General features: G+C 35.6%; 2 protein-coding genes across 3 annotated transcripts in view; both read right to left on the bottom strand.

Moving 5' to 3' along the window:
• The window catches only part of LOC139996450 (fatty acyl-CoA reductase 1-like), a 294,969-nt gene that overhangs the window by 228,934 nt on the left and 49,041 nt on the right, over positions 1-16,994 (bottom strand). For both annotated transcript variants that reach the window (XM_072020817.1, XM_072020816.1), the window contains exon 5: positions 3,296-3,479. In XM_072020817.1, coding sequence (XP_071876918.1) covers positions 3,296-3,479 — 184 coding nt within the window. The remainder of the gene's footprint in view (positions 1-3,295; positions 3,480-16,994) is intronic.
• Positions 3,693-16,764, bottom strand: LOC141445946 (fatty acyl-CoA reductase 2-like). The gene is made up of 4 exons (XM_074112174.1): positions 16,612-16,764; positions 4,453-4,733; positions 4,065-4,381; positions 3,693-3,966 (listed from the first exon to the last, which is right to left on the bottom strand). The coding sequence occupies exons 2-4, from the start codon at positions 4,714-4,716 to the stop codon at positions 3,693-3,695; spliced, it is 855 nt and encodes a 284-aa protein (XP_073968275.1). The 5' UTR covers positions 4,717-4,733; positions 16,612-16,764.

Genomic DNA, 16,994 nt, shown 5'->3' with positions numbered 1-16,994 from the left:
TTAATGTTTTATAAAAAATCGACTCGATTTTTTATGTATGCGGTGTGAATTTTATAATGAGACTGTTCGGATACGACTGTGCGGTGACAGTTGTCGAATGAGACTGATCGGTTACAGATTTCGATTCTTTGTCTTTCGGGGAGAGGATCCCCCCTATACTCGGGTCACGCCATCGCACGCGCCGATGATCACGCAGGCCGACTTCTTCGTTAGAAAATAACGGTCCGAGATCGACGGTTCCAGAACTCGTTATTTGGTGACAAATATGCGCTCGTCGATACAATGTATATTTTTCGTCGGGCAGATAAGAGGATGGATCTGCGACGCTGGAGGACCGCGAGCGACGGTTGGAAATACGATCTCTGCAGAGCCTCGTGGCGTAACATTGGCCGCTTCATACGGCGTAACACTTCCAATTCCAATATATGTACACACTGTGTATATTATTATATATAATTTTTTACTAAGTGATTAAAGTTCAAATATTCCTACAAAATACAGATCACTTGGAATTCGGATTTTCGACATTATAACATAATCTTTGTTTTCGTCGATTCTACATAAGAGTCATCGAGTATGTATTTTCGTCCAGTCGCGGGGAGACGGTCGCGTTATAGCACGTCAACGGGAGTCGTAAATTCCCGCTACGATTGCACGAATCGACACCACGAATTGGACGATCCCCTTATTTCTTGTGGGAGAATAAAGGGTGATTGGGTTGGAATATAACTGGACTTCACAGTTATATTATATATGTATTTATTTACACTGGATTACAGACCGTGTTTGGAAAGCGTGGTGATGAACCCGAAGGTTGCTAGACGTGGTAGTTAGAGAGGCAAGAACTTGACTGACTTGCGTTAGAACTTGATCCGTAGACTGGACTGTCGGCGGGATATTAGAACAGTGGACTTGACTGTCCGAGGATTAAAACAGTGGACTTGACTGTCCAAGGGATCTTAGAGCAGTGGACTTGACTGTCCAAGGGATCTTAGAGCAGTGGACTTGACTGTCAGAGGGCTATTAGAACAGTGATTGACCCGTCTCGTACTATTTAGGAAAAAAGCTCGTTGTGGGTGTATTCTTGTTGAATTAAGAACCCATAACCTAAGGACCCATTTAAGGGACCACTCATAAACCGAATATGTGCAAAGGATGCAATTTTATTGTTAACAGATGTGGTCTATGGTGGTTCCTTGGGTTTATTGCGGGTCAGTGTAACGATGTGCAGGCCTCGGCGGCCTGACCATGAGGGACGTCGCAGGTACCGACTCACGCGACGTAACAGAGTATGTGTTACGCATCTGACAAAACCCCTTTATCATCTGAACATGGCCCATTAAAACCACAAAGTTCTTCGAACGAATACCCTACTCTTTCAATTGTAAGATTATAAAAGCCATTCCCAATCTCCAAAAATCGATTCTTCTTCCTCAAAGAGTAAATTTTATTTCATTTTGCAGAATAATTATAGTCCTTAACACTTTACAATTACAATACTAATATTTTCTTGAAATTTAAGCAAAGTTTATCGTATGTAGTAAACTCTTTCGAACCGCCTTTGAGATATCAAATTTTATTTAAAAAAGAAAGACAAAAACCTCCGTATGGTTTATGACGTGGCACATACATGACCGTCAAAATTGTATATATTCTCGTAGTTTCTGATACTTTGTGATTTTACGTGAGTATAACACGTTGTGTCTCTACTTCTTCATAGCAGTTTATCACAGACGATTTATTGTCGCTATCTGTGGTATCTCTTTCCACAGGCGAAGGTGACGAAGGACAAGCGGCCGCACCGCGCTTTTGAACTTTACATTTTCTTACACGAGATGCTCCGGAAAGTCATTAGAAACGAAATGTATATCTTTGAAACTCGTGAGAAGTTGGATATCATTGCTTAGATGTACGGAGGTACGAAAAACAGGATTTTCGCATATAGGAAGAAATGTAATGATTTTACAGAAAAATGTTTAGATTGTCGAATGTAGACTTTGCAAAAATCTACAAAATAAGACGTACGAGGTTACAAACCCTCCATATGATGATTTGCAAAAGAATAGAAATCGTTAAAATATGCCGAATATATCATTCGTATGTTATTCGATATTCGAAATTTCGTGAAACTCTTCGTTTAGAAATTGTGTAAGTTACTGATCGATTGTGAATATAAATACACATATCCTTTCTAAGCAATGTCATAAATGAATTTATTTAGGAATAACACGAATGGAAAGACAAAATGAAACGGATAATGAGCCCCTTCTTCGTAAAATTCTATTTATATTGTTTTTGCTTAAAGGAGAAATAGGAAACTTTCAAATAGTCAGTACAGAAAACATAATATTATCAAGAGCAAAATTATTATACCGCATATTTTGGTGATCTGATGTATCCAGAACAGCCTATAAAAAATAACAAATAATCGAAAATATATGTATTTATATTTGTTCCTATTTTTTTAGATACTTTTATACGCACCTTGATAATCGTTGCCGGGCTTGTGAGTTAAAATCTTCTTTCAGAATAAATTTCTTAATTCCCATCAGGTAAATTGCAACATATTTCTCCCAATTCATATCCCGTAAATCTAGTTTGACCATATCGCTGTTGTTCAACATTTTTACTTTCCTCGCTAAGTCGGAACAGTTATCTCTTTGGAAAGTCCATTCGTGCAAGATGAAATATTGTAGCGATGCGAACAGTTTATTGCCATTTTTTAGAAGTTTCATCATTCTGAAATATCATTTTTAATTATTATTGTAGATGAACACAAAGATTGTTCCAGAAAGATTGCCCTCGTTGTTCGAGGATCGATAGAATACTCACGTTGGTTTACTGCCCCGCAGTTTTAAAAATGTATCTATGACGAACGCAGACAAAACATGCGGTATTATACTTCGAACTTTGTAAATATATCTATTAGCTATTATTGGACAACCCGGATACCATAGCGTATCTTTCAATGGCGCTTCTATGCTACATTTCACCATGGCATCTTTCATCTGACCCCATCTTGTCAATTGAAACAATTACATTTATACAATTATTCGAATTACGCTTAAAGTAAACATTATTGCTATCCGAGTATATCAGGAAATATTATGCAAATAAATAAATATTACATTATATCACTATTTTCTCCAATTAACGTATTGAGATCAAAAGTGGACTTTTGTATTTTACGTTTGTTTGCGCTTCCATTGTCCACGTTACTTAAATAAACTGAAACTTTTGGAATACTCTAATAATTGAATTACATTAGTTGAAAAAAATTCGTAATAAATATTACGTAAAAGGGTATGCGTTGGCAGTGCAGTTGTATACTTTAACTTCATGATCACGATGTAACGTGACATGCCATGCAGTACATATTATCGTGTCGACTACGAAATCGACAGGCACTACATCCAATCTTGCATCTCTCCTACCTCGTATCGCTGTTGCACATCCTTTGCCAATTAGCAGAAAGGTACCTGGAAACATTAAATTGGTTTAGAAATTATTTGTGATTTTCGATTAGCAGAAATGTAACGCTAAATAGATATGAATGAATTCTCGTATGGTAGTTAGCAACAATAAATTTGAAATATAATAATGATAATCTAGTGGAAAGCCTCACATTTAGCCACTCACAAACTAACCGATTAACTCCACTTTTATGAAATGTAAGGTGTATTGAGCAATTACTATTGAAGAATATTTATTAAAACACCTGTAATTCCAGAAATATTCTGTATCCATCCAGGACATGGTTCTTCCAAAGAGGCACCAACTATGCTTGGCCGCACTATCGCAACTGGCAGATCTTTGCACTTGTTTGCTACAATCTGCTCTGCTAAATTCTTACTGAATGTGTATGTGTTTGGAAAACTTTTTAAAATCCTTTCTTCTATTTGGTTGATCGACATTTTGTCGAATTTGTCACACATATAGATTACCTCCGAAGGACTCAAGCTCGTGCTGCAAGTCAATAATAAGTGAACATATTCTTCACGATATAATTAGAAATATAATATTAGTAAACCATGGAACAACGTTTGCGTATAACTTATCCTTACGTATAAACTTTTTCCTCGATCTCTTGTAGATTCGCGTTACTATATGCTGTGCTCACGTGTACGAAGCTAATTGGATGCCTTAGTTCGTTCCAAAGTTCGATGACACGAGCAGTACCTTTCGTATTCACATTAACAGCCACGTGTAACGGCTCGTTGAATCTCACAGTGGCCGCAGCGTGAAACACGATGTTTACTTTCTCTAGTAACATATTTCTATATTCTTGCGAAAGACCTAAATCCGGCAGACTGACGTCACCTTTCACGAGATAAACTCTGCCGAAAAGTGAGGGATACTTCGCTTTAATACCATCATAAATCTGAAAACGAAAATTCCAGAAATGGCAGTTAATCAATTTGGCTCCTGATAGGCTTAAACATTGAAAGAAACAAGAATATATTTACGAACGGGATGATCCATGATCTTCTTAAATCGTTGTTCTATCGTTTCGTTCGTTTTTGGACGAATTAGAATATAAATGGCAGCGATGCGTGGACATACGCGCATCAGTTTTTCCAGAAGACCCATTCCCACGAAACCAGTTGCTCCAGTTAGAAGAATCCCACTACCGGCATAGAATTCCTCCAGAGTATTCGTCTTATTCAATCCTTTATTGATCGCATTTTCTTTCCAATCTCTATTGATTGCATCCATGTTCCAGGATCTGCACACTTTCAAACCCAATATTTTCCACTGAATTATCAAATAGTATAGTATAGTTATTTAGTTTTGCAATTTGCTTTCTGTTTGATCTTTACAATACCAAAGCTGTTATTGCACAAATTGTTGTGTTATAAAGATTTGATACGTTAAATATTGTACACACTCACCCATATATATAGTACACAAGTAAAGAAAATGATTATAATCAACTAACAACAATTTTGTAAAAACATTGATCATAAAGTCTTTTCAACTCTTGAATTGAAAGAATGTTTATGTTCCTATTCAAAGAGCTATTTTGACGTAGGATCTAAATAATTAACAAATACATTTCGAAAGAAAGTGATAAATAAAATAAGGGAAATGTATTTTTCCGATATCATGATATACATTATTTTACTTAAATTTAATAAAATAATTGCGTAAATCCATAATCACTCCAGTATCATTTCATTGTTTCATTTATATGTAGTCAATATTACGTATGTGTCTTCAGTTCATTTGCATATATTTCAGTTTATTTACTCAAAACAAGGGATCTTACCGTTTAAAATATAAAATATCTCACATGGTTAATGTTATCTCCGCGGAATGACTCAACTTTTGCCAAAAAATAACGGGTGTCTCGTGCAAGTATGTTACGAAGGCGAATGATCCGATTACCTCTACTGACTAGTTGTAAATTATTGCCAAATCAAAATAATGAAGCAGTTTGACTGCGTAAAATGTAAAATATAACATAAATATTTGAGAGTTCAGAAACTTATTAATTACTACAATAGTTTAAATAAACCTGATGATATTTTTGATCTATATGACATTGGTAATGATGAATGGCAGCTAATGGAAAACACAATCGAATACAGAATAACAAAAAATCGCCTGTTACCTGATAACAAAAATGCGACTTCACGATAGAAGATAACGACACGTCTTTCACTGTACTCTAACGATATTCGATATGTCGCTCCTCTACATCCTCATACTTTTAATAACTTCACCCTACTACTAAAACTGGATAATGTTATGCATGAATGATTCGATTAATATATTTATATCCAAAACCACACAAGAAATAGCTCTGAATGGTCTTTGATCGTGAAAGGTCGACAGGAATTGACATTTTATCGCTGACTGCTTCCACCGCTTGCATTTTAATGATATTTGCATGATATATAACTTTTTATTCGTCCAGATAAAGTGAGAAATATTTGCATTACAAATTCCATTTCTAATAATTACGGATGATTTATTATGGTGAAGTTGAAAAATGCTAAGAGCCAATGTAAAAAGTTTTCATATAGTAAATAACCTTAACAAAATTATGGTATAACATCGTTTATTGTGAAAGTTTTAGCAAATGAAAAATGTATACATATTCCTGTAAACCTTCAAAATAATTTAAAAAAATGTATTCGCTACCTGTTATGAAGATATAATTAAATATCTGGCTAATGTTAAAAATATATGTGTAATATATTTTTGTCGAGTTAGCGCTTCATAGAATAAAACGTACATAAATATTTTAAAAAAAATAATCTGAATCAAAGCGTGAAAGAAATGGGTTTAAAGACAATTTCATCTTGATGCAAGGTAATTATCCAAAACCTAATAATGCACGATATACAATGCTATGGTAATCCAATACCAATACAATGGTAATCCAAGAGCGTTAATCTTATATCGTGTTTGGAAACGCTTATAAACAGCACCGCAATATAAACATTATTGAAAATATATAGGACCACTTGAAACAAAAAGTATCACGTCACCATATTTCATCAAGAAACTATTTAAAGAAGACTTTTTTAGGAGAATGGAAAAATATATCAAGTAGAATAATCATAAATTTGTTACATTCAACACCATGAGAGTTTCAGGCAATAATATTAGATTGTCCGAAAAGTTTCATTCATTTCATAAGGTGATAATAGATCAACAACAATTTCTGTTTTATATTATTTTATTGAATTAGGTATGGTCCATTTAGTTCTATTTCTATTATTATATTCGTGCATAATTCAACAAACTAATATAGAACAAAAAAAATTGTGCGTCTATTACTTCCTTATAAAATGAAAGAAACTTTTCGGACAACCTAATAGAATCAGAAGGAAACTTCACTAATAAGAAAAGGCCGCGAACAGTCAGTGTTCGACGTAGGCGCGTCAACGGGAGTCGTAAATTCCCATTACGATTATGTAATCGACGCCACGAACTGATCGATCTCCTATTTCGGTTAGGATAATAGAGGTGGTTGAATTAGTATAACACTGGGCTAACAGGTTATAATATAAACTTTATTCCAACAACTTGTCTCGCGGAGAATATAAATAAATAAAAATATAATTTACGATGTTGTATTGTAATGTCGTTTACGTAATGGTTGGAACTGTTCGACTCGAGTAGTTATTAGCAAGACCACGATGTTATTCGTAGTAGGAGTGACTTGCAAGTAGTGAGTTGCGGTGTCGCGAGATGTATAAATCGCAAGTCTGATCTGAAGCGAGAGATGGGTTCAGCGAGTTAGCGACTAGGCGACTAGTACATAAATGTTGACTGATCAAAGGATGGAAAGTCAGAGAAGTTCGGTGACGATGCCATGCGGAGAAATACTAGTTATGGGTGTGTTTAGCGCACGGGACCATAGGATTTGTTGATGAGTATTTTGGTTAGGAAAGTGAGGGCAATAGTCATTGCTTCTGATTGAATAAGAAGAAAGTTGGTAGGCAAGGATGGATTACGATTTCGAATGTCACGATCTCCTTTTGTATGATTTATATGAGGGAAGCTGTCGCTCACGTTAGTTTGATTTGAGGATCACTCTATACCCCGCTGCTTCACCTGATTGATTTTCGTTCGTGTCAGGAGATTTGCTCGTGCACAGTGATATTTCTGCCGATCTTTAATTGTAATTATAATTATAAATATAATTTAATTATAATTTTACCTTCAAGAATGTATAAACAAATACTCTGTTGTCACGTCACCGCACGTAACAGTCAGATTCCGATTTTGTTAAAACTTTGGAGGTTTGAAGAATTGCGCAAAATATTAAACACATACTGTCTTTCATCTACGCTAGCTCAAGTTTATAAAGAAAAACCACCCTCTAATGTTCAAGCCCTAGAAGGCTATCACGAAAACAATTGAAAATAGACAATAATTTGTTAATAAAAATTTTAACATATAAGGAAAATATACTACAATTAATAAGAAATTGCTTGAAGAGATTACGTCAGTTATGTCTATTCATATTGAGATGGTGTTGAATGTACACTCCTCGTCAAAGAGATAGCCTAGGTGAATTATCTTTAGTTTCTCAATGGCGCGTGTAAAGTTTTTCGTCTGTAACGTATAATATCAAAACATTATAAGCTCAGGATATGCAGCTTGCTGGAAATAAGCCACAATGTTGTCGATGTTTTTATAGAAGCAAGAAAAACTATTTAAAAAAAAATTTTTAAATTAAGGTTGAAATAATAGCTCACTCTGTTAATATTTTTTTTTATATTTACGTTTAATTTACAATCAATTCTCGATTTTTTTTTTCGTTTAACAACGAAACACAAAGTAGAACGTTTACGCTTTGCAAAAGGAAGAATGCATTGTGTTACGACCGTTCGCGGAGAGACGCGGTCGCGAGGAAAACGCGTCAGCGAGAGGCGTAAATTCTCGCTACGATTCGGCTAATCGACGCTGCGAAATAGTCGTTCCCCTTGTTTCGATTAGGATAACAGGGGTGGTTAAACTGAAATCAACGCTGCGTTAACAGGTTAATATGACATATATATTCAACAATGGATTACACAATATTATGAGCGTCACAAGTATTTGACGATGAGTACTGTTAATGCGTTACAGAAGTATGACCCGACTTGACGATATCTCCCAATGAGATAGTTAGACTTTACGAAACGGATTGATTTAAAGGTAGAACCGTGGTAGACTAGTTGACTGTTCTGACGACGAAAATGAACTACCTTGAGGGTAGAACCGTGTTAGACTTGTTGATTGTTCGGACGACGAAAACGGAAGCTTACGCTTTGTTGATATTACGCTTTGTGGCGCGAAGCAGTCGGTAAGTTCGTCGAGTGTCGCCACAATATCTATTTATTGTATTGCGCCAGCCAACATTACCATCGCTAACAATCAACGCTAAAAGAACCTGATTAGACGATTCGACAATAATAGTAGCCGTCAATGCTATCGCTCGAGAGTGTTTATTCAAACTAATAATCATTTGATTTTTATGTATTTATATTTTTGCTAATTTGACTGCGGTTCACACCATTATATATACAAGGTAATCGACTACAGATGTAAAAAATTCAATTCTTGAAGTACGAATAAAATGAGGATCAAGAATAAAAATATTATGTTTCCGACTTTATGCTTGAGTTGTTGGCAATAAGGATTGGTCGAAATATTCTTGCGCGCGTGATAACCTCTTTACATAGAGGAAACTAAGTCAATCTCAACAGCGGGGTGCATAGGGATACTGAAATCGAACAATAGACGAGCTCTAGCTTACCTCGCACAAGACGTAGAGAAGAAGACTATGATATTCGAAGTCATAAAGCATCCTGCGCGAGCTGTTGTAAGAAAAATCGTACATTAAACATTATACTTGTCTACTCATTAAAATCCGTAACAGTAAAACCGCACCGAAAACCGCCTCATGGAATTTTAAATTGAAATGGATTAATGTTTCCTCTAATTTCTTGCCTCCATAATTAATTAATTTTTTTTATTATTATTTAAATTGTACTTTACAATTTGTCCAGCTGGACATTTGGTAAATTTTTCTAATTTAATTACAAAATAATATGTGGATGGCTATCCCAGCGGGATACCATCTTCGAGTTTAACTATTTTATTTCTTTAGTGAGGTCAGTCGAGTGTTTTCTTTTTAGCCTTCTTTCTATGAGAGTTTTCCTCGCTTCAGCAGCCAGCTGGTTTGGATGTGTTGCCGTTCTTCCCTTGTATTTTTCTGCGTACCTGCCGATTTCTTCTTTGACCGTTGGTATTATTCAGTCTTTGCGTATATCCTCGTTTCTGATATACTATGGGGCGTTGACTATTGTTCTCAGTATCTTCGATTCTAGCGACTTTAATTTATTTATGTGGCTCATTGCTGCTGTTTCCCATAGTGGTATTCCGTACGTCCAGATTGGTTTTATTATCGTTTTGTATATTTATAGTTTATTTTCTATGCTGAATTTAGAATTACGACTAGTCAACCAGTACATTTGTCTTCTTTTTATCCGTATTTTGTCTATAATTTCTTTAGTATGTTGCTTCCATGTAAGTTGTGTGTCTAAGTGTAATCCTAGGTATTATACTTGCTTTGTTTGTGTTATGTGCGAGCCATTCAATTGGATATTTGATGGTTTCCGTTTTCTTAGTGTAAATGTAATATGGTTGCATTTACTGGGGTTTGCTTTTATTTGTTTATTTGTAGCCATTTTCCTATTTATGTGATGTGCTCTCGCAGTAATGTGACTGTTGTTTTTGGATTAGTATGCCTGACCAATACAGCCGTGTCGTCCGCTTAGTAGATGCTGATATGTCGGCCGTGTATAGTGCGTATAACATTGCTCCTGAGACGTTTCCTTGCGGTACCCCTGCCTTGATGTCTTTTATTTCAGAATATACATCCTTCATTTTTACTACAAAGGTTCTGTTGCTTAGGTATGATTTGAGTAAGTGATGGATCTGTTCGAGGAAGTGCTTTTTGATTGTTTCTAAGAGGCTTTCATGGTTCACTTTGTCAAATGCTTTCTCAATGTCCATGAAGAGGGCTGTAGAATATTGTTTCTTTTCTATTGCTAGTAAAATTTCGTTCATGAACCTACATAATATTTGAGGAAATGGATTCGCAGTGATCTCCGCTTTTGTGTTATCAGCATTCTTGTTTTTCGGGAAGGAGCGAGGGAAAGTTACTTCGACGAAGCTCTCACCCTTTAGTCGCGTCACGTGAATTTCTGGTAAATATTTTGATTGGCTTCACTGGATCAAAATAGCGTAATTGCAGGCAAGCGCTAGTTACGTGCTCGTTATACAGATACAGTTTTTATATGATTCGGATATCGATGAAGAAGGTAGCTTATTTAATAAATCACAGTAACTTATTTTCCTTTGTGTCATCAATAAGTAAGTGCGATTTGAAGTATATCGCCATATTTGGTCTTATTTTGATCAGCAAAATTTCACAAGTACGTTAGTGAAAATTTAATTTTAAAAAATTTTAAAGAGAAAAAAATTTCATTGTTGCATTAGTATTACCTCGTTGATATTTGAATCCGGATCAAATTACATTACTCGACCATCCAATTTCTGGATCAAAGGGAAAGGTTGCAGAGAGGACAACCGAGTATTGAATAGCATACACTGGACTAAACCTTAAATTTCAAGTAACGCTAAGTATGGTGTTGTCCGCATTTCTCCAGCTTTTTATAATAGATACATACAGCGTCTATAATTCCTTTCTCTAATAATTTATGAAGCAAATAAATCATATGCAGGAAATTTGCAATAATCATAACACATTTGTAACCTAAATCCCGCAATTACAGTGTAAAATAGAAGTAGAAACGATTCTAGTCCTGAAGCCAGTGACAATGAAGTGTTAAACGTGGCGAATGTAGAAAAGAATAATGCGAGTGAAAGAGAAAGAGGAAGAGAGACTGAAAGTCCAAGCGTTCGGCAACATATAAAATATGATGCTTCGTAATAAGCTGAGACCTTCTTCAGTTGAAAAATCAAACTTTTTTATTTTTAACTTGTAATGAAAAGATCTTTTACCACCTGTTTGTTAGATGTTTTCGACTAATATGACAAAAAGCACGATACAATTCGTAGCATCTAAATAACTAACAACTATATTTTTAAGGAAAGTAATCAATATAATAAAGGAAATATACTTTATCACAATGTAGGGTATTTTACTTGAACTTAATAATGTAATTGCGTAATACATAATATTACGTTCGGTGACTCTCTACAAATCCCGGCCCCACGCCGCGGGCAGGATGGCAGACAGATTTTTTTTTTTTTATTTAGTAGACTATTTACAATCAATTCTCATACAGAATTATAAATACATTATTTTGGCATGGTACTGTAACTTGGATTATAAAAGTTTATAGTATGTTTGATTCTAGTTGAATCTAATGCTTCGATATAAGGGGTATCGTCATTTTGTCTGCGGATCTGAACCGTCGTGTCAAGTAATTGGGTAACTAATGGGTTTTGGTGATTGTTAACTCTTATATTATATCTGTTTCTGAACTTGGATATTTCTTCTTTGACTGTGGCTATCTTAAGGTCGCGATGTATTGTTTCGTTGTTAACATATCACAGAGCATCTATTAAGGATCTTAGAGATTTGATTCGAATCGTTGGAGAATTTCTATGTTGGAGTTGCTCGCTGTTCCCCATAGTTGGATCCCATAGGTCCAAACAGGTTTTAATATGACTTTGTATAGCATTATTTTACTCTACATGTTTAAGTTGGAGCGTCTGCCAATGTGCCAGTAGAACTTTTTAGTTTTGTTTTCAATTCCTTGGATTTATCTACGATGTGCCGTTTCCATGTCTAGTTTCTTCTGTCTAGAATCATGCCCAGATATCTGACTGAATCTCTGTTTGGTATTGGAATATTATTTATGGTCACCTGTGGGCAGGATTGTTTTCGCAGTGTGAAATTTATATGACTGGATTTATTTTCATTTATTTTGAACCGCCATTTGTGGAACCATTCTGCCATAGAGTCGAGATTTCGCTGGAGTGTTGAGGAGGCAATTATCGGGTCTGAATGGGATGCTAATAACGCTGTGTCATCAGCAAATGTCGCTGTGGTTATCTCTGTTAAGGTTTGTTTGTCGCCAGTGTAGATGGTGAACAGCAGAGGTCCGAGTACACTGCCTTGAGGTATGCCAGCTTCTATTGGGAATGTTGCGGTTATAGCGTCTAAGTATTTAATCATGAACAGCCTATTGGTTAGATATGATTTTAGGTTTCGTTAGTTTATACGAGTGAGTTTCCCGGATGCCTTCTATATTGTGTAGTTGTAGGAGACAGATTAGCAAGATATTTTTGAAAACAGTCATATTTGTAATTTTTAATGATTTTGGTTAGTTTTCTTGTTGCGTTATTTATCTTATGCTTGTCTTCAAGCGTTCTATGACTTTACCACACTTTTCTAAATCTACGTTTTTATACGATTTTTATTAATATGTAATAGGGGTATTTATGTTTATTGACAAAACACTTAGTACGGGTGGATCGCGTTTGTTATGCTGGTATTTAAATATTCCATGGCCGCTTCTATATTTTCGTTTGTTTTTAGGGATATTGAGGCTGATGTTGAATGATTGAATACTTCCCAAAAGAGCTGCCAGTTTGGAAGTTGGTTATGAATGAAGCCATTAAGTTGAGTTTCGATAATTGTTGAATTAATTATTGCTATTACGAGTGAATGATCGGCAGAAAGTTCCACAGAAGAGTTGATTTGGATGTATCTTGACGAGATGTTTTTAGTTATGAAGAAGTATAATAAGTCAGATAGTTTGTTATTGTCAGTGGGCCAGTAACTGGGTTCGTTTGTACCGCGTTAGTTATGTCTGTTGGCGTTTATGGATCTCAAAATGTTTTTGGCTCTTACTGTGATAAGTTTGCTACCCCATTGCGTATGTTTAGCGTTATAGTCTTCTCCAGCTATGAATCTATCGTCCAGGTCTTCGAGGAATTTATCGAAATTTCCTGTCGAAATGGAATGTCTAGGAGGACAATATACTACTGATGTGTTGATTGGACCACGCCAATCTTCTATGGCTACGTTTGTGGCTTGGAGGTAGTCATTCTGGAATGATGGAAGTTCATAGCGTTTTATGCTGGTCTTGATGATAATTCCGGAGCCGCCGTGACCTTTCCACTGGGATGTTGGGTATGATAAAAGTTATAACCATTTATATTCAGGTAATTTTTATCGTTGAAGTAAGTTTCAGATATCAGCATTATGTCAATTTCCTGTTGTTTTAGGAAAGGTTCTAGTTGGTATTTATGCTGATGTAGACTGTTAGCATTCCAAAGAGCTATGCGTATTTGTTTTATTTTACGTCGGAGCGTGTTAATTTGTCCACGATTGTTGTAAGCAATGATAGCAAGTTATTAATTTGCTCTGTTTGTTTCACGATTAATTTTTCAAGTCTATTGAAGTTATCCGTGTCTTGTGAACTGGGAACACTAATTTGTGGTTGATCATTATGGATTTTCGGTCTGTGCGTAAGAGATTGAAGGAGTAGCGAATTTTTGTGGATTAAGTGCTTGGTTGGGTAGGTCCTTAACTCTGATGTTGGGGTACTTATTTTTATACAAGGTCTTGTACGCTGCGCAACCTTTATAGTTCGCAGGATTCTCTCCTTGACAGAGGACGCACTTCGCAGGGGTTTCTGAAGATTTAGTGCACTGGTTTGTAGGATGAATACATGTAACGCAGCGGTGATTGTGGTTGTAATATTTTTGCGTGACCGTACCTTTGGCACCTTTTGCATTGAACTATCTTTTTTTTTTTTTATAAAAGGTGGTTCAATTTTTACCTCCGAATTCATTAAACGATTAATATTATAGGCTTCTTTGTTACTTGATTTTTGCTTTAAGTCGATAAAGAATAAGGATAGTGAGTTTTTTGTGATTCTATGTCTTATATTGCTGATGTTGGTTACTTCATGGCCATGATTTAAGAGTTCAAGTTTCAGTTCATCTCAGTTAGCTGAGTGCTAGATGTTGCGTAGTACCACTCGAAATGTCTTTCTTGTTTCAGTTGATATGTGTGGAAGTTTGCGTTCCGACTTCTTAGTAACTTTGTTAGTTTTCTGTAGAAGTCTGGGTTGACGGGCAGGATTTTAACCTGATTGGTTTTAATTTTTAGTATGTAATCCTGTTTGTTAATATCTTTCTCGATGGACTTTATCATTGTTTGAATGTCGGTAACGTCATCAATGAAGATTGGTGAGGGAGAAGGATTTTTGTGTATGTGTTGAATTGTTGATGCTTCAGCTATGTCCATAGAATTGTCTGTAGATTCTAATATTGCGAATCTTTTGTGAGTGGTAATGTGTCTTGTTGACGGTTCGTTCTGACTAGCGTTTACATTTTTTTTGACTGAATCTAGCTTACGTTTTTTGATGCTGTTGGTACGGTTTGAAAGGTGGGATATATTATCCTTTTGCCACGGAGGAGGTAGAACTGTGCGGTTGTAGTTTTGTTCATGATGACCTTATGTGGCTACTTGGGTCATCTTCGAGCTAGTTAATTCAAATTGAAATAACTAGTCGAGAGGTTATGATTTAGATGAGAGATTAGAAGTGTTGGATTTTCCACGAGTATTTATCTCTGTTTTAATTCACTTTCGTTGGAGGGACGTCACTTATTGTTAACTTCACTGGGCACTAGACACGCGTCAACACGCTTCAGCAGTCGAAAGAAAACTGGCAGCCAGATGACCATACACCCTTATTGCGTACCCTCAATAGTCTTAAGGACCCACCATAAATCTTGCTATTTTCGTAGTTACCCATTAGTTATCCAATTATTTGACACGACGGATCAAATCCGCAGACTAAGAAGACAACACCCTTTAGATATAAGCATTAGATGCAACTAGAATCGAACATACTATAAACTTTTATAATGCAAGTTACAGTACTACGCCAAAATAATTTACTTATAATTCTCAATGAGAATTGATTGTAAAAAGTCTACCAAATAAAAAAAAATTTCTTTTTCATGGTTAAGGTCCTTCAGACCAAACAAGTATCTTTTATTTCAAGTGTTCCTTAAATTTATTATCTACTACGAGAAGATACGGTAAAGTTGGTTTCTCTCACATTCGGTATCTTCCGCTAGCAACTTTCTCTCGACGGCGGCTAAGACACTTCCTAGTCTACCAACCTTCTTATTATCCAATCAGAAGCAATGTCTATTGCCCTCACTTTCCTAGCCAAAATTGTCATCGACAAATCCGATGGTCCCGTGCGCTAGACACACCCATCACTAGCTTTCCTCCGCCATAGAATCGTCATCGAATTTCACTTATTCTCCAACCTTACAATAATCAACATGTCTTTACAGGGTTTTCACCCGTTAATCATTCATCTACTTCACTTATATTTACGCACCAGCGTAACTAGCTGCTATATGAAGTTGTTGAAAATATATAATATTACAACCTGTTAAACTCAGCGTTATACTCATTGAACCACGCCTATTAACCTATTAATCGAAACGGGAATTTACGACTCCCGTTGACGCGCTTCCTCGCGATCGTGTCTCTCTGCGAACGGTCGTAACACAATCTCTCCAATGCCATTTCATAGTTTCTTTTATATAGAATCAATATTACATATGTGTATTTCAGTTCATTTGCGTTTGTTTCAATTTATTTTACTACAAACAAGCGATCTTTACTATTTAAAATATAATATGAACAAAATATCTCGCACGTTTAATGTAGTCACCGCGTAGTGTATTTTCACCTTTCCGAAACCCGAAAGGTCGAAGACAAACCTAACAATAACTTATGAAAAACCGTTCTTAAAATCAACTGTTGTCAAAAAATAGGAGCTTCGCGCAACTATCACACGAAGATGAATCTTCCGATCACCTCTACTGACTGGTTTTAAATTATTGAATAACCACGGTAACGAACCATTTTTAATGTGTAAAATGTAAAATGCAAAATAAATATTTTCAAATTCAAAATCTTTATTTAAATTATCGTAGCAAATGAACTGATAATATTTTTGTCATATATGATACTGGTAATGATAAATGATAGTTAATAGAAGACACAATTGAGGGAAACAAGGAATCTCCTGTTACCTGTTGCTACTTCCACTGCGTATTCTTTACCAAAGATCGAACGATAATGCGTCTTCAGGATAGTAGATACCGACACGTCTGTCACAGTACTGTAATGATCACGATGTAATACTCCTTTAGATACTCGTGCTTTTAATAACACCACCCTACTACCGAAACTGTATAACGTTATGCATAAATAATTCGATTAACGTTTTTATCTCCAGAACCAAGCAAAACATAGATTTAAACATTTGAATTTTAATGACATTCTTATCGTATATAATATTTTACTAGTTAAGACGAAGGCGAAAATGTTTGAATTGCAAATTTCATTTTATATTGCGAATGACCTATTACGCTGGAAGTAAATAACATACAGTCAGTGCGAAACGTATTCATGC

Source organism: Bombus fervidus, chromosome 18, assembly GCF_041682495.2.
Source record: "Bombus fervidus isolate BK054 chromosome 18, iyBomFerv1, whole genome shotgun sequence".
NCBI classification, from domain to species: Eukaryota; Metazoa; Arthropoda; class Insecta; order Hymenoptera; family Apidae; genus Bombus; species Bombus fervidus.
The sequence above is the reverse complement of the archived record's forward strand: the minus strand, read 5'-3'. Positions and strand labels throughout refer to the sequence as shown.

Coding starts and splice junctions, on each gene's coding strand:
- LOC141445946 (XM_074112174.1), bottom strand. CDS start 4,716: ATGGATGCAATCAATAGAGATTGGAAAGAAAATGCGATCAATAAAGGA. Junction 4,382..4,452: donor CCGTTCGTAAATATATTCTT/GTTTCTTTCAAT, acceptor TTTCGTTTTCAG/ATTTATGATGGTATTAAAGC. Junction 3,967..4,064: donor ATCGAGGAAAAAGTTTATAC/GTAAGGATAAGT, acceptor ATTGACTTGCAG/CACGAGCTTGAGTCCTTCGG.